The sequence below is a fragment of the Orcinus orca genome, chromosome 6 (genome assembly GCF_937001465.1).
Source record: "Orcinus orca chromosome 6, mOrcOrc1.1, whole genome shotgun sequence".
Taxonomy (NCBI): Eukaryota; Metazoa; Chordata; class Mammalia; order Artiodactyla; family Delphinidae; genus Orcinus; species Orcinus orca.
Window position 1 is genome coordinate 114,978,953 of NC_064564.1, and position 25,606 is coordinate 115,004,558.

General features: G+C 57.0%; 1 protein-coding gene across 8 annotated transcripts in view; it reads left to right on the forward strand.

The window, feature by feature from the left end:
* The window catches only part of ASS1 (argininosuccinate synthase 1), a 50,908-nt gene that overhangs the window by 19,979 nt on the left and 5,323 nt on the right, over nt 1-25,606 (forward strand). For 7 of the 8 annotated variants that reach the window (XR_007478079.1, XR_007478078.1, XM_004269092.3 and 4 more), the window contains 7 exons: nt 2,562-2,632; nt 3,206-3,236; nt 8,322-8,412; nt 11,238-11,322; nt 11,859-11,923; nt 20,015-20,146; nt 25,363-25,519. Coding sequence is in view for 6 of the 8 variants with exons in the window: in XM_004269092.3 (XP_004269140.1) it covers nt 2,562-2,632; nt 3,206-3,236; nt 8,322-8,412; nt 11,238-11,322; nt 11,859-11,923; nt 20,015-20,146; nt 25,363-25,519 (632 nt within the window). In the remaining 2 variants the exon portion in view is untranslated. The remainder of the gene's footprint in view (nt 1-2,561; nt 2,633-3,205; nt 3,237-8,321; nt 8,413-11,237; nt 11,323-11,858; nt 11,924-20,014; nt 20,147-25,362; nt 25,520-25,606) is intronic. The other variant, XM_049711425.1, reaches the window with a different exon arrangement.

Below are 25,606 nucleotides of genomic sequence, written 5' to 3' on the forward strand. Positions count from 1 at the left end.
CCTGCCCCTACCGCCAGCATCCCATTAAGACCTGGAGAGCTCGGAGGAAAGATCTCCTCTACCATCTGTTGTTTTATTATTAAAAGGGGAGTTTACAAGTGCAAGCCCATATGTTGCCAAACAAATTTTCAAATAGCAGAGCTATTAAGAGAACAAGGTTACAGGCTTTTTTCCCCTCCTTGGTCTCCTTGATACAGAACACGAAGCACGTTTTATCTTTAAGAGCAATGAATGGAGACCCCTGCCCATCTACATTCTTACGCCTGCAGTTCTGGTTCGAGAGAGGCCTGACCCACACGCTGCCCTTCACTTCCGTAGCTCCCAGACAAAAGCGGCCCCTGGTTTTTCCAGAAAAGATGAATTTCGGCGGTATTGTTGTCCCTCCTTCCCAGATTTTGGGGAGAAGCCCCTTGGCCCAGCTACTGTCTCAAATAAGCTTTTAAACAGGAAAGTTTGCCCCGGAGAGATGAGTCCGTGTCTCCGGCCACCGACCCTCCCTTGGAGTCTGGGATCAGAATTGAGCTCTCGGCAATCTGACCACATTCCAGGACGGAGGCAGTGTCCCTGCACCCGGGGAGTGACCAGAATGACAGAGCAGCAAGCAGACTCTGTCCAAAATTCAGAGCCAGGCAGCTGCTTCAGCTGAGACAGAAATCAATGGGGCTTTGAAAAGCCCTGCTTTCAGGATTCCTAAGTCGTCAAGGCCACAAGGTGCTGTTAGGAGACTCATCGGAAACAAGCATTAGCATCGCTTTCCACCTCCCCGCAAAACCGTCGTCCAAGGGAAAAACACTTAGAATCACCCCATCCCTATCACTGTCACCATAATTCTTTTAGAGCCAGTGTGCAGGGTCGGGGGCTGGAAAGCAGGGCAGTCTCCTGTGTACATGCTGAAGATGGTTTTGTTTTCTGTTCTCAACTGCATCCAGAATTTTCAGTGTGTGTGTGTTGGCGGGGAGCTCAGGATGGAGAGGGGAGGGGAAACAAATCTCTCTGGTTGAGGGACTATGTCTGGCATTTGTATATATCTCACTGCTCCCTCCTCCGTTCCTCCCTCCTCCGCCCCTTACCTCCCGTTCGCTCGGATGGAGCCCCAGTGGGAAAGAGGAAAGGCAAGAGTGTTTCCAAACCACCCCCCAGAAGAAAGGCTCCAGGGAACCCGCCTGCTGGTTTTCTCAGCCCCCAGCCCGGGGAGTCCTCTCTGAGGGGATTTCAGCCCATCTGGCACAGGGTCCTGGTCCCCGCACCTGGCCACTCTACCTGGAGACGGCACAGGGCGAGCGTGTGGATTTGACTCTGGGCAGCTTCGTCTGCCGTTGATCGGCCTCTAAGTGAGGTGCTCCACTTGCCCACGTGGTTTGCATTGAAGAGTAGCAGATTTTAGAGTGGGTGTGGGCTGTTTCTTTTAAAAGGAGCCTCTGGGTAAAGCTTGACAAAAATCAAGAGGGAATAACCTAATTTATTTTGAAATTTTAAGGTGCTGATGACGGAAACAGTGGCTCCCTGGAGGAAGCCTCTAGAATCTTAGTTGTGGGCATGAGCTGAGCCTGGGCAGAGCCCCATTAGGGGAGACCGGGTGATGCTGGTGGAGGCTGTGGGACCCTGAGCTGGCCAGGTTGGGGGACCCACCCAGGGGGCGAGGTGCTGAAAGGGGGCCTGGGAGGCGGAGCGGACGATCTCGCTGACTTAAAGGGGGCCCGGCTGGGCCACTCCGCGTTTGTGCCCGGTAAGCCCAGGAGAGGAAAGCAGGATGTAATGCAGGTGCTGGATCCAACCAGGTGTCAGCCAGGGCGGCACGGGGCAGCTCAGGAAGCCAGCCGCATCTTTAACCCAAAAGACCTTCCAAGTGTCACCAACAGCCTTTCAGGCCCAGGGTCTCCGGAGGGATAACTTTTCTCCTTGGACCAAGGCACGGATCACCTGGGAAGCAAAACATAATCAGAACCAACAGGGAGGAGGGGGGTCTTCCTTTTCAGGGCTGCAGAGTGATGTGTGTGGTGACTGCTGGGCAGTGGGGAGAAGTGGCCCCGGGAAGCGCCCGGCCATGCCCCGTAAACAAGTGTCCTGAGCGAGCAGCTCTCGTGGGCGCCTCTCGCTTCCTTGGGTGAATGTTAAGCACCTCTGGGTGCAGATGAGATCCACATTGGAAGTTGGGTCCATTCCAGCTCCCGGCTCACAGGGCCACGGTGGGGCTCAGCCGGTGGTGCTGGGAGACCCTCGGCACACTGCCTGGCACACTCTTAAGTGCTTCGGGGGGCACTTGAAGTATAGACTCAGAATCTTCTGGAAGAAACCTCCAAGGCCAGCATCCACTCCACAGCATCTCAGACACAGGGTCTTATAGTTTCTGCCTGGGCATGTCTGGAAATGGGCCCTCACTCCCTCCCTGAGCAGCCTGGGGAAGGGGAAGGAAACCAGGGGTGCGTCCAGGGCCTTGCCTGCATGGGAGCCAGAGGTTGGGGATGTCTCTGACCTTGAAAGAAAACCAAGGCAGCTGGGCCTGACCCTTGTGTCTACTTCAAGCTGCCTCACGCCAACGCGGTGTTGCCTCTTACCTGCAGCGACATGGAATTCCCGTCCCAGTCACCCCCAAGAACCCGTGGAGCATGGACGAGAATCTGATGCACATCAGGTAAGACGTTGCCCACCTGTCCACTGCTCTGCTTAGCGTCAGTGGGCACCTGTCTGCGTCGGGCCGGGATGTAGTGGTGGCCCACACGACACGTGGTCCCTGCCCTTACGGAGCCCGGGGGCCTCGAGGAGGACAGGCCACCTCATTCCCAGCTCTCGCTGCAGCTCTGCTGAGTGCCAGCCGTAGATAAGGGCACCTGGCCTCGGCTGGGGTGTCAGGGAGGGCTTCTCTGAGCAAGTGGCATTTGAGGTTAAAACCTTAAGGATGAGGAGGGACCGGCCGGGGCTCCGGGAAGGGCATCGAAAGCAGAGGGAACAGCATCTGGGAACAGCCCTCTGAGAAGGCCCCCTGGATCTGGCGCCCTGAAGACTGAGGGAAGTGTCCCAGGCCCTCGCTTGTAGCCTGCAGCTCCCACGGCCAACTGCGGTGGCCCAGAAAGTTCCAGGCGGGCTTGGTAGCGGTTGCTTTGGCAGAGATAAAAGGACAGACCGGACTTACGTTGGGGGTAGGGGTGTCAAGGCTGTGTCCCTCTGCCCCCCCTCCACTGACCCCCATCTTTCTTCTCCCCTACAGCTACGAGGCTGGAATCCTGGAGAACCCCAAGGTAATTCCCCATTTCCCCAAGCCGGCTGTCTAGCGGAGACTGCTCTGTGCCGACACTGTCTGGTGTGTTTGTAGCCTAATTTGAAATTTCACGGGGGGCCGGGCGTGGGGCTGGGGCCGAGTCCGGCCTGTGTTCCCCGACCCTCCCCACCGGGCGCCCTGCCGCCTGGCCACTCCACACTGCGTTTTAAGATCCACCCCCTTCTCTGGTGCTCTTTTCCTAATTGCTGTTGGGATGAATAGGAGAAGGAAATATTTCAGGGCAGCATAGAGCCAGAGCGTGATTGTGAGACAATAAAGAAGCAATTAGGCAGATGAGACACTTGTGGGAGGGCCCAGCCTGTGCCCTCTCAGGCTGCTGCTGCCATCGGGGGAGGTGGCACAGATCAGAGCCTCAGGACCCATTCGTCTGGGCCTGTGCCCGCCTGCGTCAGGCCGCCCTGATGCCCCTGTCCCCAGCCTCCCAGGCTGGGCCTCGGCCGTGTTTGAAGTTTAGGATTTCTCTCCCTGGGGGGTTTTCCTTTGTATCTCCCCCCGCCCGCCGTGGGAGATGGAGGAGATCTACCCTGGGAAGAGAAAAGTCTCTTTGTCCCTGAAGGACTGTGTCTGCATTGCCCGGCTCAGCCCCCCTGCACCACCCCCCACCACCCCCCACACCACCCCCCACACCACCCCCCGCGGGCGGCTGCTTTGGGGGTGGGGTGCTCGTCTGATGTTAGGGGAGAAGTGTGCTGGGAGGCCGGGCCTGGGGGGTCCAGGAAGACCAGCTGGAGTGGAGGAGGCTGGGTGCTTTGGGGAAGGTGGGGTGAGCTGGAGCCCTGCCTGGCCCCGGGTGGCTCCCCACAGGCACCAGGCCTCTTGGTTGGAGTTGGCAATAATATAACGCGTACCAGTGACCGTTTCTGGAGCCAGGCCTGGCATTGGCATTTTCCCCACTCACTTTCCTCCGCTGCTGCCTCTGAGCCTCCTGGTTTCATGGGTGAGGAAACTTGAGGCCCAGGGAAGTGACTCGCCCCGGGGCACCAGCTGCTCAGCAAGGGAGCAGGCCTGGTGGCCGTGTCGCCCCATCGCAGGAGTGGCCCTCCGGCCTCTGTGGTTCCCCAGCGACCCGCACCTCCCTTCCGCACCCAGCTCAGCACAGCCGCGTCGCTCAGGAGAGCCTGCGCCTTCGTCCCCTGGGGGCTGCCTGCCGGCCCCGGGCTTTTCCAGTTCGTGCTCTGCCGACCCCAGGGCACTCGGGCCAGCCACCCCTAATTAGGCAGTCAGCCAGTGCCGTGGAGGTGGGGGGGCAGAGTGGGCTGAGCGCGGCAGGCAGCCAGCTTGCAGGTGGGTGTCCCCCAGGCTCCAGGCCCGCTGGGCAACCATCCTACCGCTTCTGTAGCGGCCTGTGGCGCTCTCACCTCAGGACTGGGGGAGCAGAGCCAAGGCCAGAGGGGAAATCGCCTCTCAGGCAGTGCCGGGCAGTGCAGGTCCCCTCCCCTCATTAGAAATGAGGGTAGTGGATGGGTAAGTAAGTGATAAAGAGTGCATTTTTCAGGATTCTACCACCCAGTCAAGGTGGGAAAGTTAGTGCTTGGCTCCCAGAGATCTGAAACCTGGGTCTGAATCCTGACTCTGCTTCTATTGCTGTGCAACCTTGGGCAAGTTACCCAACCTCTCTGAACCTCTGACTCTTTATGCAAACAGTGGTCAATCACAACACCTCTCTCCTGGGGCATCGAAAGCACTTGGCCTGTTCCTAGCACAGGGCAAGGCCTCAATCATGGAGCCAGGGGTCCTGCCCTCCCTCCTCAAGCCGGCTAAGATTATTTGGGGAGGAAGGAGCCAAGGTTCCCTAAGGACCCCTCTCATCAGGCAGGAAAGGCTGGGCTGCGTGTGAGTCGAGGGGGAGGCAACATTCCCGCTGAGAAGTGTAGGGCCAGGCAGAGGGACCCAGGGTCTGGCCCCTGTGGCCCTGCTTTCCCAGGCGGCTCCGCTGCAGGGTGCGGGCCAGGGGAGCCTGTTGTCCTCCCATTGCCACCAGTAGATCCCAGGAATGAGGGGGAAGCCGCTAGGGGCCCGGGGGCACTACTCTCCACGGTGGAGGAACGCTGTACCCCGGGCAGCCCCGGGCCCCTTGGAAGGTGCTGGGGAGACAGAGCTTCAGGGAACCGGTGCCCCCTCCCCCTCTCCAGAAAAAGCCCGAGACCTGCTGAGGGGAGGGTTCGAAGGCAGATGGCGGAGCCATTTTCTGCCTCCATGAGGGCTGATTGAAGGGCAATGAGGCAGCTAATGCGAAGAAAGATAGAAATTTACTTGCTTTAACTTCATACAGCCCACAGTGAAAGAGTGCATTCAGTTGCCGGCCCGCCATATCTGATGGATGAATAAACCATTTGCAGCATCGATCATGCCTGTACATCATGGTTTAGTTCATGGGCCATTTGCTTTCAATTTCTCCTTCTCGGCCCTGTTTCATGCTTTCTTTCGCCCTCTCCCCATCCCCCCTCCCACTCTCTCTCTCTCTTTTTTTTCTTCACTCTCTTCCCTCCCCCAACACATCCCCCCCCAAGATGACATTGGAAGTGAGCCCTCCCGCTGGGATGGATAAATAGATGTTATTGATACTCAGCAACAAACTATTTGTCATTTGAACTGGGCTTTTAGGAGGGAGAGTAAAAAGGAGGCAGGCATGCGCCACCTTGGAATGCAAAGCCAATGTCTCTTTATTTCTATTTAGTTATTTTATTTAATCAGTGCCGTCAGGGTGTCAGAAGCTCCTACTTCCCACTGCAGAGAGCTGGGATGCTGGTCCCTCGAGGGCTTCCCACCTCCTCTCTCCTCCCAGTGCAGACATTCTCATCCTGTTTGTGGCTCCGTCAAGTGTTTGGGAACTGATGGGCCGGCAGGCGCAGAACAGGTCGGGGGGGCGGGGAGGCGGCCTCAGGTGGAGGCGCCCGGGCTCTCAGTGCTGGTACCTGCTTTGAGTTCAGGCTGGGCTGGACAGCCAGTGAGGAGCCCCGGGCAGGTGGGAAAGGAGCTCTGGAGTCCTGTTGGTCACTCGGAGGTCCCAAGCCCTGTTTCACTTTGCCTTATGGCCAAGGATGGCCCTCGGGCCCGTCTGTTCCCAACGAATGTGGAGGTCGGCAGGACCCGGTAGGGCCTGGGGAGCCGGGCATTTCTCTGAAACCAGCCTGATGCCCGAGCTGTCTCTGGCCACATCCCTGGTGCTGTTTCTTGGCGGAGCGGCTGGGAAACAGCATGGGGTGATGGAAAGAGCACAGGATAGGGATTCTGGGGTCCTCGGGGCTGAGTCCCATGCCGATGGGGTGGGGTGGTGTGATCTGGACAAGCGGCTTCTTGGCTTTAGTTTTCCAACTGGTCCATGGAGGCATCAGGCTGGAGGTCCTTAAGGACCCTCCTTCTCCTTGGGTCTGTCTTGGAGGTCCGTTCTGGGTTCTTGTTCCTGCCCCACAAATGGAAACAGATGAAGGGATGCAGCTGGCCTCAAGCCACACAGCCCTTTGGAGGTGTGAGGGCTTCATCACCAGGCCCATCTGGGCTCAGAAGTAAAGCTAGAAGGATCACCTGTCCCTGTTCGCCCAGGACTGGGGGGTTTCTCAGGGTATGGGAAGCGGGATTGTTGATCACACCCTGACATAGAACCAGCAGGCAAAGTGACCGCAGATGAGGGATCTGAGGAACTCCTGGCGGCCCCACCTCTCCTGGAGCAGCTCTTCTCGGAGGGTGGCATCACCAGGAGGCTGTCCCAGCAGTCCTGTCGCCTGCAGGGCAGGTTACAGCGCACCAGGCCCTCTCTGGCATCTTCTTGGGTGATTTTCATGTCCAGTAAAAAAATATAAAAGTTGTCTATACATTTAAATTGTAAGGCAGTCAAAGGCAGGTATCATTTCCCCCCATTTTACAGATGAGAAAACCGAGGCTCGAACGGGTGAAGCAACTTGCCCAAGACCCCATAGCCTGAGGTCTCGACTCCTGGCTTTGGGGGTATTTGCCACCACTCTGAAATCCAACACATCATTATTGAGGGCCTCGTGGGCTTCCTGCCCTGGGCCATGTGGCCCCCCACCTCCACACAGCATACAGGGTTGCACCTACAGTCCCCCTCCGCCTCTAGTTCTTCCTCCATAGGTGGGGTAACAGTACTTGACCTTCTTACCAAACGGGGCTGCAGAGAACACAAAGGAAGCTGCAGTTGCAAAGTGGCATGGGAACGTTTGCAGGGTTTTGAAAGGCAAGATTTAAGGGACTGCACTTCCCAGGATGTCCGCAGGTGGATAACAGTGCTGGGCCCTGGCCTGCCCCCTGGGACGGACTTGAGCAGTCAGGCCCTAAGGGCCCCGGCCCCCACCGTGGCAAGTGTCCAAGCCACAGCCTGGGGGCGGGGGTGGGGGGTGGGGGGCCGGTCAGGGCCTTGGGAGTGGGAGGCAGGAGGGACTTGGAGAGTTCCAGGCAGCCCGTGGCCCCTCCGCTGCTTCATCAAGACGAGGGAGAGGCCCGTTTTCCAACATGCCCAAGAAAAAAATATACATAAAGGTTGATGTGTTTTCAAATGGGTTTTTGCTTTGCTCTTCTCTTTTCTCCCTGTGAGTATTAACCTCGGGGACCCCGGGGACGGCTCTGCTCGCCAGAGCACCTGCTGGGGTCACGCGCAGTCATTAGCTTTGCGGTCACTGCAGAATAAACCCCAATTCCCGGTGCCGGGGAGAGCGTGTGCGCCTGAGCCGCTCCCGGGAAGCCCGCCTAGCGCCTCGCTCCCCCGAAGTCACGCTTTTCCTGCCTGACTGGCTCCTCCCGCTCTATTCTACCTCCAGCTGCGGGGGCGTCAAAGAAAAAGATGAGATCAAGTTGAGGGGAAAAATTGTCTGATTTCTTGAGCCCTTTGTTTCCCAGGCCCCTGGCAAGCGGGGCTGGCTCCGGGTGGGGGGCTGGGAGGCCCGCCGGACTGGCCAGCCGATGGCAAGCGCCAGCAGCGCCCTGGCTCTGGAGAGGGGCACAGGGGGCTGCAGGCAGCGTGTCCAGGGGCCGGCATGGCACGGTTTGGCTCTGGTACACCGCCCTCCAACCTCTTTCTGTCTTTTGTCAGAACCAAGCGCCTCCAGGCCTCTACACAAAGACCCAGGACCCGGCCAAAGCCCCCAACAGCCCAGACATCCTTGAGATTGAGTTCAAGAAAGGTAGGTGCCCGCCTGTCGGGACTCCAAGGCGTGGACTCCTGGGGCCCTGGCTCTTTTCCCCTCTTTGCCCGGGAGCCTGGGCACGAGTCCTCTGCATCCCTCCTGTGTTCCTGGAAGCCAGGGTCCAGGCTGGGGCTTCAAATGTTCCCCACTGCCGCCTCCCCAGATGGCGTGATCTGTGGAAGCCTCCAGGCTTGGGAAGAAGCACCCTCTGCTGGTGTCCATCAGTTCGTGGGCACCAGGTCTGGAGGGAGCATTCTAGCCCCTGAGCAACCACTTGCCGACTGCTTTGGCCCTTTGGGGAAGTCACTCCACTTTCCTGGCCTCAGTTTCCTCATCTGTAAACTGGGGATAAAAGAGTATCCACTGCCTCGTGTTTTCATGGTATAGAATAAGATCTGGACGAGGTGTATCCAGCGCAGGGCCCTGCACCACAGAGGTGCTCAGCCAGTTATGAGTCTTACAGAGCCAGCCTCGGGGGCCCCCCTGACCCCATAGCTAGTCCTGAGTTAGCTGCTTGATGCGTCTCCCTACCCCCCATCCTGGGTTCAAAGCTGCTGCCACTCTTGCTTGTGTCCTGATCTCCTCATCTTGTCTGCTACCATCAAGAAGTGTTTGCTGGCCTGAACTGAGTGCCTAGCCTTGAGCCTGGCACCAGGGACAACCCCCTTGCCCTGAAAGATGGAGGGAAAGAAAGGCATGCTGGGTAATGGAAGGAGCAGGACCAGGTTCAAGGTGAGGGCTCAGAGTGTCCAAGGAGAGGACTTTTCCAGGAGGCTGCAGAAATCGGAGAGGCAGAGACGGAGGAACCAAGAGGGGGCGTGAGGGCATCCCAAGCCCAGGCAGGGAGGCTGGCCCTTCTGTGCACCAGGTAGCTTCAGGGAGGGAGCAGAGGGAGGGGGCTCTGCAGAGAGGCCTTTCCCAAGGCACCTCGGAGACGGAGGATGGGGAGGGGCAAGCAGGGGCCCGGATAGATCCCCTGCTCTCACCTGCCAGTGTGACCTTGACAACCAGCTTCACCTTTCTGGGCGTCAGGCTCACTCGCCTGTAAAATGGGCCACAGAAAGGATGCTCGCAGGTGCCGAGCACGGGGTATGGAGTGAGGCGCTGGGAAAAAAGCCTGTTGGCACTTTAGTAAACTGCCTCCTCCCGGCCTTTCCCAAGAGCCTGACCAAGTCATAGGGCATTTTCATCGCTCCCCCCGCACCCCGCCCTGCCGCTGTCAGTTCAAACCCTTGAATTTCATGCCCCCTGGGGACCAAAAGGCCCTTAGTCTAAGGTCCCTAAAGGTAGCTGGAGCACTAAGTCCAGCTTAGGCCCACTCTCTCTGCCCCAGGGCTGTGCTGGCGTGGGGCCTCTTCGGGCATCATCTCTGAGAAGACGGTGAGATGAACCCAGGCTGCACGCCCCACCCCAGGTCCCCCGGAAAACTGGGAGGGCGGTGAGGGTGGGCAGGAGGCAGCATAGGGTCCTGAACACAGGCGCTGAGCCCGAGAAGAAACGTGATCCATTTTAATGATCTGGGGACTGTCTGGAAAAAAAAGAAAAAAGTAGACGGGAGGAACCCTCCTCGGCTACTCCCCATTCACTCTCTAGTTAATTTATTTGAAGTTTTAATCTAATTATTAACTATTTTAAAGGCTAAGAGGCTTTCTCCGGCAGCAGCACCAACAATGTCCGCTCCTCTCTGGGGCAGGCCCCATCCAAGGCCCTGCGAGGGCCATAATAGGACCCGGAGGGAGAGAAAGGGAGAGGGGAGAGGCGGGGGGTGGCGAGAGGGGCTTAAGGTTCATTATTGGGCAGACTTACATTTAATAGCAATTTACAACCAAGTTATAAAACCCCTGGAAATGGGGGTTAAGAATGGTGAGGCTGACAGCCCCTGAGCGCAGCCCCTCCAGGCGGCGCCCGGCTAATAAAGACTCGAAAGCCGCTATTGAGGCCTGATTGGCACCCGATGGCCGGCCACATGGTAATGAGCTGGGCAGATGGGTGGGGGATTAGCCGCCAACTTTGAACAGCTTTTCTTTGTCACTGTTACAGCTCTCTTGTTAGTCCTCTAATACATTTATTGCTCATTTCACACCGCTCGAGAAAGCGCCCCTTGCTATTCAGAGTCAACCCTGAACCCACACACTGCCCCCCTCCAGCCACCCCCCCTGACTCGGCCCTTCCCTCCCCGAGCGGCTGCCTCCCTGCTGCCCTCCTGCCACCCCAGACCCAACTTCTCAGAATGCAGACGCCTCCAGCACCTTGCCTGCTGGTGCGGGCAGCATTTCACCCCCATCAATCAGATGGCTGTGTGCGGGTCTGGGGTACAGGGTTGGGGCTTGGGGGTCCGCCTGACAGACGTGGCCGGGGGCCGTGTGTGTGCGTGCGTGCGTGTTTGTGTGCGTGTGTGCGTGTGTGTGTGCGTGTGTGAGCTCAGCCGCACCTCAGCCAGGCGCTCCCCCCGCCCCGTAACTGGTGGGACAGAAGGTACTCCCGGTTACTGCCTCCTAAGACAATGGTGGAGCGTGAAATTCAATTAGTTCAGGGCCTGGTTCCAATTTCACAGCCCCTAAATGCAAAAGGAGCAAAGAGAATGGGAAGGGTGGGGGAGAGGTTTTTATTGCATTTTCCCTTTCATTCTGGGGGGCTTTCTCTCCCCTTCTCTCTCCCCAGCAGGCCTCAACCTGCACAGGGCTTTTCAAGGAGTCATTTGGAGTCCATATCTGTCACATCCATTTAAGGCGTTTCAGGTGGAGGGAAGGGGCGGGGTAGCAGGCACAGGCTCGTCCGCTGAGCTCCAGCCATGGGCCCACTGCCCTCTCCTCCTGCCCTAGGGGTCCCTGTGAAGGTGACCAACGTCAGGGACGGCACCACCCACAGCACGGCCTTGGAGCTCTTCCTGTACCTGAATGAAGTCGCGTGAGTGCCCGCAGCCCTGCCCGGCCTCCTGGGAAGCCACCATGTTGGGCAAGCACCAGCCCGGACCACTGTGGGGGGGCTGATGGTCCCAGCCTGAGGCCGAGGGGCCAGGGAGGACAGGCCAGTGTCCCGCAGTCAGCCTCGGCACGGCCCCAGAGCCATGGGGTCCTCTGGTTCCGTGGGAGAATCCTGGTGGCCCTCAGCCTTGGAAGGTAACAACCCCAGGGGTCTACTGCCCCCTAGGGACGGTCCAGAACTTCCGAGCTCTCTACTGGATCTGAGACCAGGGTAGAAGGAAAGATGAGCAGTGGATAGGGCTGGGTGCCACGTGAGGCCCAGGACAGAGATAAAGGAAGTTGCACGTTGAACTCGCTGTGTGTCCTAGGATAGCCCTTCCCTCCTTGGGCCTCAGTTTCCCCATCTGTCCAATGGGTGGTTGGACCAGGGGGCCTGGCTCACATGTCCTCTGAGTCTTGGATCCCGAGCTGGTGCCTGACGCCCTGCCTGTGACCCCGAGTGGCTGGTTCTCCCCACAGGGGCAAGCACGGTGTGGGCCGCATCGACATCGTGGAGAACCGCTTCATCGGCATGAAGTCGCGGGGTAAGTCGCTCGCCAGCCTCAGGCGCAGGCCTCGGCTCCCGGCGGCCCCTGGCACCCCAGTCACATGTGGTGTTGCTCCTCCCAGGCTGACTTTGGGCGAGTCCTTTCACCCCGCCAGACTGTTTCCCTCCTGGGACTGATGTCTGAAGGCATCACGAGAAGAGCAGTCCCAGGAGCAGGGAGAGGCTCAGAGGAGAGAGGAGACGGGCGTCAGGCCTGGAGGTCGTGCTCTCCTGTGGCCCTGGGGCGGGGCGGCCAGGCTTAGAAGCAGACCGTGCAGGGCTGATTTCGTGGTCATTAAGGCTGCGTTGACGAGGCCAGCTGGCCTGGTGGGGTGGGAATCCCGCCAGGGGTGGGCGCTGTGAGCCAGCCAGGGCCTGAGGGCCTGTTCCAGGGTCTGGCAGGGCGTGGGGACGGGGCTCTGCCTTGGTGCTGAGTGGCTGCCACCTTGGCTAAGCTGCCCGGCCCATATCCACCTCTGGCTGGGCCTGGAGGGAGGATAGGCTGGTCCCCAAGCAGGGGCTCTGTCTCCTCTTAGTAAGCAGAGCCCCATGGGTCCCTATCGGTCACTCATGGTGTTGTCTGGACCACACCCTCCCCCCATCCATATGAGGGGATCTCCTGTTCCCCAGTGGTAAAGCAACGCCGCGTGCTTCCGGACTTCAAGATGGAGGGGCAAGCTTTCAGCAGTCAGAGTCCCTGGGTTGGGCACTCGAGTCTCTAAGCACCGGGGGTGGGGTTGAGGCCTCTTGTGTGGGCAGGTGTTTAACTCGCTTTGCTTAGGGTCAACTTAGAAGGATGACACAGCCAAATAAAGCCAGGCCAGGGTATAGCCATGGCCCTTTGTCTTTCAGGGTGTTTTTACTAAGATTCTAAACTCCAAAGAGAGCCGATGGCTGGATTTCAGCGGTTAGAAAGGGCACTGGTCGGGAGGCAGGATGCTGGGGCTTTCATGCCAGCTTTGCTGTGTCTTGCTAGATGACCTTGGACTTGTTACCTCTGGGCCTCAGTTTCCCCAGGTGTAATGCGGTAGGCATGGGGATGGGAGCGGGATCATTCTGGCTCTGACCTGTTTGAATTTATCTCAAAAGGGGAGGAAGGAAGGAAAGTGGCTTTCCCTCTTTGGTGTGTTTTTTCCTCTTCAACACACATATACTCTGTGAGAAACAACCTAATTGAAACTCTCTCGGGAAGGCCTTGTGGAGAACAATATTACTAATTAGCTGCTCCCTTTTATCCTCACTTACCTTTGTATCTTATCTATATTAACATCTGATTAAATGTCGCTTTGTCTCAGTCTGCCCTTGGGAGCCAGCACAATGCAAACTATGCAAGGCAGACCCTGGAGGGACCTTGGGGAGCCAGAGACCAGCACCCTCATTTTACAGGCAGGGAAACCAAGGTTCGAAGTCACAGGCACCAGGACCAGGACCGATGTCCAGACACAGAGAGGCATGGAGTGGAGGGCTGAGAGCTTGAACTCTGCTAGATCGGGGTTCTAGCCCATGTGTAATAGCAGGAATTGGCCTAGGGGAGGAACTTCATAGATGGCAGCAGCCCCACAGGGATGCTGAAAGGGCAAAGGCAGCCTATGCCCTCTGGGTACCGTCCGAGTGGCTCAGAGATGTCCACTCTGCGCCTAGTGTCACGTCCCTCCCACGCCCAAGGCAGGCATCACTAATTGATTGTGGATGTAGATCAGTGCTGCTGACCATGGAAAGATAAGGGCTGGCCTGAGGTCGCTCTGTGAAATGGCACGCAAGTGAACTTGAACGGAAGGAGGTAGTCATAAAGGCGCGAACTGGGCTGATCTGGGAAGACATCCTGAAAGAGGTGGCAGGAGAATAGGCTTCAACTGGTAGAACGTGGAACAGAGTGGAGTGGGAGCCTTCCAGCAGGAGTGGTAGAGAAGGTAGGAGGAGCCCCAAGTGGCCAGCTGGGTGGTGGGTTGGGTCTGAGGCTGACTGACCCCCTGGAGACCTTGGGAAGGCACAGTGAAGGGCTGGTGTCAGAGGCGAGGCCCTGTTTACCACCCTTGACTCCCCATCTTGGCTCCATCACCGTTGGGAAAGCAACATAGCCTCTCTGAGCCTCAACTTCTTCATCTGTGAAATGGGTTGTGGTGCAGATCAGAGACCTGTTGACCCATAGCAGGAGCTGTGCCTGGATGGTAGACTTCCTGCCTTTTCCCCAGAACTGGGGGCGTCATCACCACTGAAGGTGGGAGTCACGAGATTAGCACTCGGTTCCAACTCCCTTGGCTTCTGACCACCCACCTGAGGAAAAGATTCCTGGAGCACAGCCCTCACTCTACCCAGGTACTGTGTGTGTACCTGTGGGGGGCTGTCCCTAAAAGCCTAGACTTTAGCCTGAGCATGGTACAGTCTTTGGGGAAGACAACCAGGGTTCTAAGTCCGAAGAACTTGCTGTGTGACCTTAGGCAAGTTGCTTTCCCTCTCTACGACTCTCACCAACAAAGATGGGCACGCTAGGTGATCTCCCCATCTCCCTCTGGAAGTTCTAATTTGCCTATTTTCTGACTTGGGTTGGGGGGTGAGAAAAGGAAGTTGCTTCATAATTTTAGGGGGAGGTCTTGTTTTTTATTTCTCCCCATAATTCACTGTGAGAAAGAAAGGCAGGGGGTTGGGGCAATAAACGAAGACGAAGTGGATTCACCCACAGGTCTACGGTCACGGTCATGGGAGAAGCCGTTAATTGTCAATTATATTGAGGGCGCAGCAGGAAAATGCTATTGTCTGTACCTTGGTATACAAGGGGAAAATGTCATTTGTATTGATTTTACAAAGCTCGCCATTGAAATTCGTTAAGGGCTTGGGGGTTTTGGGGTGGGAGTGGGTGGCGGTGGATGGGTAGGAAGTTGGGCAGTGCTAGTGGCCTGGGTCTGGGGTGGCCGGGTCGGCAGCACTCGGGGCCATGGGGTCAGCGGGCCGGGGGCTGGGGAAGCTGCAGATGGAATAGCTTTCGCTGTATTGTGGCTGTTCACATCGTCATTATCACATTATCTTTTTAACTCTGGAGGGGGGCTAGTTAAGTGAAGTAAATGTAATCAGTGGGGAGGAGAAGGGGGGCAAGGAAGGCAGGAGGGAAGCAGGGAAGGAGGCAGCACGGGCCCTTCCCTCGCCTTCTCTCCGGCTGGTTCCTCTCCTCCCGGCCCTGCCCTGTGGGGCTCACCCCCGCCTGCCGCCGACCCCCTCCGCCCCCTCCTCACTGCCTGCTTTCTGTTCTCCCCTCCACTCCCCCCTTTCCTCCACCCTTCCCATCTCTCTCCCACTCTCTCGTCCTCCCTCACTTCCTCCTTACTCCTACACTTTCTGGCTAAGAAGGAAAAAGGGTTGCCGCCCACCTGTCCAGGCCTCCCAGAGGCTCCACTCAGACGGAATGTTCCAGAGTGGAGGGAGACCTGTGAAGCAAAGGTGTTTGCATTCCCAGAAGCCTGGAATGGCCGGACTCAGAGGCCTACCCTGGTTCCCAGGATGGGGCCTGTGGGCTTCCAGGAGCATAGAGGATGGCTAGAGCCCCACCGGGACTTGCCTCCCCCTCACCATGGCAACCGCCTCTATCCTTGGCCCTGGTACCTAAGCGGGGAGCCCTTGGGCTCCAGCCAAGCTCCCTTCCCCTGGCCTTTCCAAATCCGTCCCTCTGGATACTGCTTTCCCAAAGGATCAGAGGCTCTGGTCCAGGTGCCCTAGCCCCCAGCTCCGCCCCCCGACCCCCAGCCGAGTTGGCGGGTCCCACTCAATTCTGCCAAATTGCTCAATCTGGGCTAACCTGGCAGCCTCAGGAACAGGTGAGAAGGATTTAAGCGGTGGCAGCTGTTTTGGTCCCCACCTCTTCCTCCTTGGTCCACTCTCCCCCAACCTCGGCCACCCCCCAGCTCCTCGCCCTTCTTCCCCACCCGCTCCTTGGCAGTAATTACGGTGTGATTGAAGCTGCTCCACGGAGAACCGCTGACACCTCTGTCTTTTTCCTGTAAACACGGAGAGATGAAAATAGACACTTGAATCCGCTGTGCGTGTCACTCCGAAGATGTCTGCTGTCTCTTCCACAGCGACACCGAGACTCACCTGTCATTTCCTCCTTTTTGCGCAGTGGTTTGTATGCCGGCTGTCAAAAGCCCCAAAGCCATCGTCTTTTAGCATCAGGATTCTGTCACTGGTTTTTTTAAAGTTATTTCCTTTTCCAGAAGAAATACACAGAAATCATCTGTACCCCCTACCCCTGTGGAGAGGAGAGGGAAGATCTTTAAGATACACACACACACACACACACACACACACACACACCCCACAGCAGCAACCTGAAAAAACAGGCTTTTTGATCAGTCACAATTAACTTTAACACCTTCTAAGAAAAGGAACAGGAATATTAACTGTGCTGGTGTGTTTCATGGCTGCGGCATTTCTTCTTGCCTATGATTCTTCCTGCGGCAGCCTTGGAGGGTTGACAGCTGTGAGGGTGGTTCTAAGGGCTCAAGAATGGGTGACTCTGCCTGCCAGGCACTCTCTGCTCTTTTTCTGGGGAGCCTCTAAGGTGGGGCAGTAGCGGGGGCCCTAGGGCAAGCATAGCTCTTCCTCCGTGGAAAGTATGGATGTCCTCTCGCCCTGCAAACCACCGGTGCTCTTCCCTCTCTGGACTGCGGGGAAGTGGTGCTAGCGAGCTGGCTGCAGTGTTCCAGAGACAAAACCACCAGTACGCACTGGGGGACAGTGTCTGGGTGCCCACCTTCAGGCAGGTCTCGGTGGAAGTTAGAAGGAAAAGCAGCAGACACTTGCAACCTTCTCCTTTTCCGGACAGGTGGCCGGGGCCTCAGAGGGGAGTGAGGTGGGCCAAGGTCACACAGCAGAGCTGAGCTGAGCACTCTCCGTAAAAGTATAAGTTGCGAGGGGCTTCTGGTCTACAGCTCCGGCCCTACAAATACTCCTTGCACCCTGCCCACAGCTGGCCAGATGAAGACAGGAGAGCAGGAGGCAGCTAGGTTCTCCAGGAGCTGAAAATGAGGAGGGCCCCTGCTACTGGCCTGCTGTTGTGTGTGTGCCAGCGTAAGGAAGGCTTTGAAAGTTTCTGAGTTTTTACAAAATGTGGCAAAAGTAATGAGGGGGAAGCAGAAGGCCCATTTCTAGTCCGATCTGTATTGAGTCCTTAGTATATACTAGGATGAGAAGACAAATAGGGCTTTGTTCCTGTCTTGCTTCTGGTGGCTCTTGGTGACAAAGTTTATGGGGTAATTGAAAACTGGCTCCTTTCGCATTGCGGTCATTTCTGCCATTTGTGGGGAGGCAGATATTTTCAAAAGTTCTGCACATCTCTGTCTTTGGAAACACACTGCTGAAGCATCAGGCCTTTCTCCGTGACCTGGGGCCATTGGGAGCCACTTGTTGGTGGCACCATACTGTCCCCACAAGGAGCAGCCCCAAATCCTGTGCTGAATTCTTGTCTGCTTTTCATAGTTTCTTTTGTGTCTCCGCACCCCCCCTCTCATGCTGTCATTTTCTCGGCCACCCATCTGACTCCAACCCCATCAACCTTTCTAAGCCCTTTCTGGGTTGTGTCTCTGAGCCGTTTTGCAGAAGTGGATGACGGAGCCTGTCTGAATCATGTTTATAAGGGTAACGATGAGGCCTAGTGAGGGCCTGAGGAACCCCCCAGAGAATCGAGGGCTTGGGCCTGGTGCATAACTTGGGGATGTGGGTGTTTTCCTACCGGGGAGGCATTTACTCCCACAACTGATTCAGGACAGCAGAGGTGGCCCAAGAGCTGCGGCCACACGAGTGAAACAGGACAGGCACATTGTAATCACATCAGCTCCTGGTCTCTTTGATGTGCATGTCCCCCGAGACCAGGATATCAGGGGTTTGCAGAAGAGAGACTCACCCCCCGCCCCTGCCAAGAGGCTCTTTTCCACTAGGGGACACCTCGGAGCCTTGGGAACAGCCCAGGGTCTTCCTCGGCCACAGCGCCTCAGACCTGGGTGTCCTTTTCATGCCTGGTGAGCACTGGATCACTTGGCAAAGGCCCTAAGAGGCAACCTGGAGCAGAGATGGAAAACCTAGATGCAGGTTCCACTCCCCCTGGGCAAGTCACGTCCCTCCCCCGGGCCTCTGTCTTCCCATCTGTGCAATTGGTATGTTGGGCCAGATTAGCATTTTAAGGACTGCTTGGTGGAGCCCAGGGTTTGCAGCGGGGCCTCTGCTCCCCACAGTGGGTCATTGTTTTCGATTGTACATGCCGAGCTTCCACCTAAGACTGTTCGAATACAGCATTTGCAGCTAAGTTAGGGGAACGCAGGTGATCCTCAAGGGCCCTGACATTCCTGTGGTTCCCAGACTTAAAGATTAAAGACCAGAGAAGTTCTCTAGGGCGAAAGTTTCTGGCTACTCACATCAGACGCAGTCTTGCCCATGTCCCCTTTGGACTTCAGAGTGGAAACAATCTCCTTTCTGGTTTTGGGGTTTTTTGAAAGCATTTTTCTAAATTGTAAAATATAGAAAACATAAAGCTTACCATTTTAACTGTTTTGAGTGTACAGTTCAGTGGCCTTAAGCACAACATTCGCGTTGCTGTGTAACCATCACCGTCCCCCATCTCCAGAGCTTCTTCATCTTCCCAAAGTGAAGCCCCGTTAAACACTAACTCCCCATTTCCCCTCCTCAGCCCCTGGCACCCAGCATCCTACTTAGTTCCTACGAATCGGACTCTTCTAGGAGCCTCACGTAAGTGGGACCACACAGTATTTGTCTTTTGGTGACTGGTTTATTTCACTGAGCGTCCTGTCCTCAGGGTTCACCCATGGTGTAGCGTGTGTCTGAACGTCCTTCCTTTTTAAGGCTGAACGTTTCATTGTATGTCGTTATCGCACTTTGTTTCTCCACTCGTCTGTTGATGGGCATTTTGGTTGCTTCCACCTTTTGGCCCTTGTGAATAATGCTGCCATGAACCTGGGTGTACAGATCCTTTCTGTGGAAAGACGATGGTGGTAAATTTTGAGGATAACTGAAAGCTTGCCCCTTTAACGCTGTTAGTGTTATGTGGTGGGAAGAAAGGGACTTGGGGGGGTGGCATTTGTGGGGATGGGGCAGTTATTAGCCCTCCATCAGGACAGCAGACATGGGGCAGGTTTATCCAAGGTGCTCACCTGAACTTGATTCACGAGGCTGCACTGCTGGGAAGAGGGAGCCCGGCCATGTGCCCGGGGGCCATCCTGCCTCTTGGAATCTTAGTGCCCCCGAATCTGGGGTGGTGCTACTTACAAGACCTTCCTCTCAGGGCTACACTCAGCCAGGGCCAGGCGCCCCTTGTCACTTGGAGACCATGCAGTTCAAGCAGATTGTTTAGCAAATGGAGGATTTGGGCCTGAGATCGTGGGGAAGGGACCTAGCAAGACCGTCTTCCCATGACCTTTTGGGTTTGGCCCCCATCACCTGCTGGTCCACAGGGCAGCAGACAGCGCTGCTCGGGGACTCGGGGGCCTAGATTCGGTTCCCAGCTCCACTTCAGCCAAGTCCCTTCTCCTCCAGGGCTCAGTTTTCCCGGCTGTACAGTGGGGTCAGCACAGGTGACCAAGGCAGTCAGGATTTCTCTGCAGAGACACAGCTGCAGGGGAGCCGCCGGCTGAAGGTGGCATGTGTGTGCACACGTCCACGTGCGTGCATGCGTGTGCACAGCCGTCCCCTCCCCTGGCTCCCTGGTGGAAGGCAGGAAGGGACATCCGGGACCCCGGGCTCCACCAGACTCGGTTTAATTACAGGTTTTCAGCTGCGGGCCGGTGGGCACGAGTTGGGAAGGAGGGGGGAGCAGCTCTGAAACCCTGTGATTTTCCAACGTCTGAGGGCCTCTTCAAAGGGGGGCATCTAGACATTTTCTCCACAAGCTGCAGAGTGGACTGTCGTGGCCCCAGCATGAATATAATGACGGATGCATTTTGCGGCAAGCTGGGAGTGAACGGGTCCGACCGGCTTGTCTCCTGTCAGACGAGTCATTATTATTTTTTTCTTTTTGCCATTTGCTGACACTTTGGGTTTCACGCGCTTCTCTCTTTTTTCTTCTTCTCCCCCTGCCTGGAAAAATGGCTAGGTATCTACGAGACCCCAGCGGGGACGGTCCTTTACCACGCTCATTTAGACATCGAGGCCTTCACCATGGATCGGGAAGTGCGGAAAATCAAACAAGGCCTGGGCTTGAAATTCGCCGAGCTGGTGTACGCGGGTGCGTTGGCCCTGCAGCTGCTCCCCTCCCCTCCCTCACCCAGGGGCACCCTCCTCCAGTCCCGCCTTGCCCACTGCCACTTGCTGAAGAGCCCCCGGAAGATGCGGGCTGAAGGGGGGGGTGGAGAGAGGGCAGGGGACGAGGAAACGAGGAGGGGACGTCGGGACCTGCCTTGTTCACAAGGTGTGGAGGGGAATGCACCAGTCCCCCGGGCTGTCCAGCTGCCTCCCGCTGCCTCCGCCGCCTGCGACCCGCATGACGGCTGCAGGGCCAGGGAAGCATCTTGTGTCATGCCTATGGCTGCCAAGTGTTATCCAGCACGTGCCGGGTACCTGGCACTGTGTGGGAACACAAGTCATCCTAGGGGGCTTCCCAAGTTTCCTAAGAGAGCTGCGGCCAGAAACTGAGTCTCCGAGCAAAAGGAGCTTATATAAAGTTACACAACTGGATGTAGCCTAGCTGGGTTGGAGCCCAGGTCAGCCTGTTTCCAGGCAGAACCCGGAGCCGCTACAAGAACCGCCGCGAGCAAGGGAAAGCCTACCTGGACCGAGAGCGGGGCCCCGGGCCTGGGCATTGCCTGGGCCAGATCCCTACTGGGAAGCCACCGGGACGGCCAAATGCCCAGCCCATGTGTGGAGTGTGGGCTGGGCTCCAGACTGAGTTTCCGTGCCTTACCTGCTGCCACAGAGTAGAAATCCAGTCCTCCCGACTCCAGATCCATCCCCCGCGTTATACCAGGGGTGACCAAATGCAGCCCGTTGCCTGTTTTTGTTCAGCCCATGAGCTAAGACTGGTTTTTACATTCTTCAATGGTTGGGGAAATTTTTTTAAAAATAATACTGTTTCATGGCACGTGAAAATTACAGGAAATTCAGATTTCAGTGTCCACAAGTCGTTTTTGGGTACCACCTTGCTCATTCGTGTCCATGTTGCCTGTGGCTACTTCAGAGCTACACTGGCAGAGCAGAGTAGTTGCTAGAGGCCACGTGGCCTGCAGAGCCTAACATATTTACTATCTGGCCCTTTCCAGAAAGGGCTGACTCTATTCTATGACATTAACCTCTCCCTAATTTGAGAAATCACATCGAACAGCCCCTCTGAGCTGTTGGGGGGGACAGGCTGCCGTCTATGGGGACCTGGATGTCAAAGGGACCCCAGGAAAGTTAATAGTAACAGTAACTGCCTGGTGGAAGCCTCCACCGCCCTCACCTCTTCCCCTCGTCCCCCACTCGGAGGTTTTGTTTCCTCTGAAACCTCCTAATCGCTGGAACTCATCTCGGGATTTCAAGGGGACATGGTGGTTATTGGCTGGCATTATTTTTCCCTCCCATTGTTCCCAGGAGCTTTGAAGCCCAGTCCCCCCCCTTCCCAGGTACAGACAGGTGTTTAAATAACATTGTCTCCTGTGGGCTCTCTTGCTCAGCGGGGTTTCCACACTGAAAGGTGGATTTTGGTTACAAAGTGGCGAGAGTCGTTACGACGCGGCAGGCTGTGATGGGGGGACGGCACCTGGCCGGGGCTGCTTCTGCTCAGGGGGCATCCGTGGAGGCCGAGAGGGGGCCAGGCCGCCAGCCTCCCTCCCCACGCTAGATCGGCTGCCACCTCTCTTTTTTTTTTTTTTTAATTAATTAATTTATTTATTTTTAGCTGTGTTGGGTCTTCGTTTCTGTGCGAGGGCTTTCTCTAGTTGCGGCGAGCGGGGGCCACTCTTCATTGTGGTGCGCGGGCCTCTCACTATCGTGGCCTCTCTTGTTGGGAGCACAGGCTCCAGACGCGCAGGCTCAGTAGTTGTGGCTCACAGGCTCAGTAGTCGTGGCTCGTGGGCTCTAGAGCGCAGGCTCAGTAGTTGTGGCACATGGGCCCAGTTGCTCCGCGGCATGTGGGATCTTCCCAGACCGGGGCTCGAACCCGTGTCCCCTGCATTGGCAGGCAGATTCTCAACCACTGCGCCACCAGGGAAGCCCGGCTGCCACCTCTCTTGCTGCCCAGCCCTGAGCTGGGCACTGACGGGTATTATCTAATCTTAGCTGCACAGAGGTGAGATGAAGACGCTTGCCCAAGGTTTCACAGCTGCTGAGAAGTGGCTTGGAGCCCAGGACAGGCCAGCTTCAGAGGCCAAGTTCTCGGCCACTCCAGCAGATCCGAGGTGGGTAGGAAGCTGGGCCGGGGCCATGAGCAAGGGGTGATCAAGGGGCGCAGTGGTGTGCACAGGGCAGCCCTGGGTGTCAAGAACACAGCGTGGCCCTTGGTGTGGGGCCAGGCTGCCTGGGTTGAGTCCTTGCTCTCACCCACCGAGCCCTCTAATTCCCCAAGTGTTACAGTGATTAGGTTTAAAAGGAAATAAAATCTCAGAGTGGAGGCTCCTCCCAGGTAGTTGTTATTAACATTAACTTCGCCCAGGTGCCTCTGACGACCAGGCTCCCACAGATGTCAGGGTCGGCCTCTGGCAGCAGCCCGTCCCCACCCCCCAACAGCTCAGAGGGTCGGTCTGTTTGATGGGATTTCTCGCATTTGGGATGCATAAAGGCTAGAGAGCAGGGATTAGCTTGAGCAGTTTACTTGACCTCCCTGTGCCTTGGTTTCCACATCTGAAGAATGGGGATAATTCTGCCTGTCTTATAGTGAGGCCTCAATGCATGGATATTTGCAAAGCCTCCAGGACACTGCCTGGCATGGTCTCTGAGCATGGACGCAGGAGAATGGGGCCTTGCCTCTGGCTGGCTTTAGGATCTTGAGTAGGTCTGTCTCCTCCCAGAGCCTCAGTTTCCCCTCCTGTAAAATAAAGGGCACAGGTCCAGGTCCCTTCTCCATTCTGTCTAGCTCCCCAGTTATAGAGCCACCACTCTGCTATGGCACTCAGCTTCCTCGGAGCCCCTGTGGTCTCGGGGCCCAGGGAGACAGAGGCCCGGGGAAGCCCTTCTGCCTCGGTCCCACTCCTAGCTGCCCTGACTACTGTGAGTACTGTCTCCCCCTCCTCTCACCCCATCCCCAAATTTCCTGATCTGCCTTTATGAGGTTTATACAGACCCCCTCCCTCCAGGAGCACACTGGCCTCACCCCACAGGGTCATTCTGGCATGACCCCAGCTTCAAGACCCATCTCATTTAGGGGGTATAGCTCACCTCTCCCCTCACCTCAGTTTCTTCAGCAGTAAAATGGGTATAATGCACAGAGGGTTGTTGTCCTGATTGGTACAGAATTTGGCCCAGCTCCAGGCCCCACCCACCGTGCATCCCCCAGCCTGGGACACGCAGGCTCTCCCCAGTGCGGCACTCAGGACTCACTGCCCTCCATCCCAGATTGGGTCTGCTGGGAAGAGAAATCTGACCACAAGGCCCCCATGGCGGGAGGGAGAGATCCTGAGATAAAGCCCAGGCCAGGCACTCCCACAGGGGTCTCTGCCCCCATATCTCTGGCTCCATCTCCCACCTCTCTTCCTGCCTGGGAACCTAATGGTCTAATTATCCCGACTTAGAAAGATGGTCGAGCCACTGGGGCATGGTTGGGGGGTGGCCATCAGTGTGCCCTCCCACGGGGCTCTGGGCTAGAATCAGTGAGAGCACTCTGGATCTCGCTGTGTGGCTTTGGAAAGGTTCTTTCCCTCTCTGGGTGTCTGTCTCCCTGTATACAGTGAGGGCCGGCAGAGGCCATGTTCAAATCTTGAAAGCAAAAACTCTCACTGAATCCACACAACCCCCCAGAGAATGGTTAGTGTTACCTCCTTGTGCAAATGAGGAAACTGAGGCACAAAGAGATCACGTGGCTTGTCAAGGTGGAACCAGAGGTGAACTCAAAAGGCAGGACATCGGAGAGTGAGGACGCAACCCCTTCTCTCCCTGCCCGCCCCTCCCCCACGTCTGGAAGCCACCGGACCCGTCGTGGAGAAGGCCTGCTCCCCTTTCCCACGGAGGGCCTCAGCAGGTGCCCCTGGAGGCCAGGGCTTCCAACAATAGCCGCAGAGCCGGGGCTGACCCAGCCCTTTATCAGGGCAGGAGATCGCGCACCATCTGGCCCCACAGCTGCCCAGGTGGGCTCACCTTCCCGGCTCCGTTTCAGAGAAACCCTACCCCTCTCGCTGTCCCTCCCCCAACCCTGGCCACGGCCCCCCTACCCTCGGCAGAAACTGAGAGGAGCCACTGTCCAGACCCTGGGCAGACGGGGGACTGAGCATGCGGCCCTCTGTGGCCTGAGGGATCTGGGGGACAGATATGGGTAACGGGGGATGGGGGCAGCACATTTCTCAGGCAGCTCGGGGATGTCGCAGATGTAGACAGGGAAGCTCCAAAATGATCACATGAAGCACAGTTGTTAGAACTGGGGCCGACTGAGGTCAGGTCCAGGCCCCCCGCTACAGCCCGTGTGATCGCGGAAGAGTCTCTCAAATTCCCTGAGCCTAACTTCCTCACGCAGAAAAGCAAGAGGCTGAGAGAGGTTTTTCTCCTGCGGCTGGGAGGGTCCAAAGAGCCGGCCCAGTAAGGAACTTAGCATGGCGCCTGTGCTTCATCTGTAGGAATCTTTGCGTGTGAAAATATTAGCAGTATTTTAAAGACAGGTCACTTATTTCCAAGGGGTCTGCCTATCCTGAGGGGTGGGGCTCTTCCCAGCAGCGTTCACAGCAGCCCCTGAGCCCAGGGCCTCCATGTACAATAAGCCTGCTAGTCCTGGGAGGGCGAGGCAGTGTCATCCGCACTCAGCAGATGGGGAAACAGAGGCACAGAGAGGTGAAGGCCCCACACACCTGGTCTTTCTGACCCCAAACCCACCACTCAGCTGGGCACCCCCATCGCTCGGCCCTGGTAACATATGTCTGAGTCTTGCTTGAGGTCTCCTGCCCAACTGTCTGCTGCCCCGATAAAACAGCCCCCTGTGGGCAAAGGACGGGGCCCCTTCACCACTGAATGTCTGTGGTGTGAAGCAGCAGGTTAGATCCCCTGCCCCTGACCCTTAGGGGATGACTGCATTGCAGGGTGTAGAGGGTGCCTCCGTACCCCCAGGAGCCCTACAAGGTCACAGGACAGGGGCAGGCGGGCTTGGTCCTCACTGTTGTCATTTACAAGTGCACGTCATGCCAGAACTCCACAGTGAACAAGGCAGATGCGGGACTGCCCTCCCAGGCTCACGTCTGCCATGACCTGGACCCCAGTCCTCCCCACGTCCTGGCCCGAGGCAGGCACACGGTGGGCCTCCCCGGCACACTCACTTCTTCCTCCCTGCAGGCTTCTGGCACAGCCCTGAGTGTGAATTTGTCCGCCACTGCATCGCCGAGTCCCAGGAGCACGTGGAAGGGAAAGTGCGGGTATCCGTCTTCAAGGGCCAGGTGTACATCCTCAGCCGGGAGTCCCCACTGTCCCTCTACAACGAGGAGCTGGTGAGGTAGGCGCCCCACCCCTGCCCCCAGCTGGGCACAGACCCTCATGTCCAGTATCTCCTCCGACTGGCTTTCTCAGCAAAGATATGCCC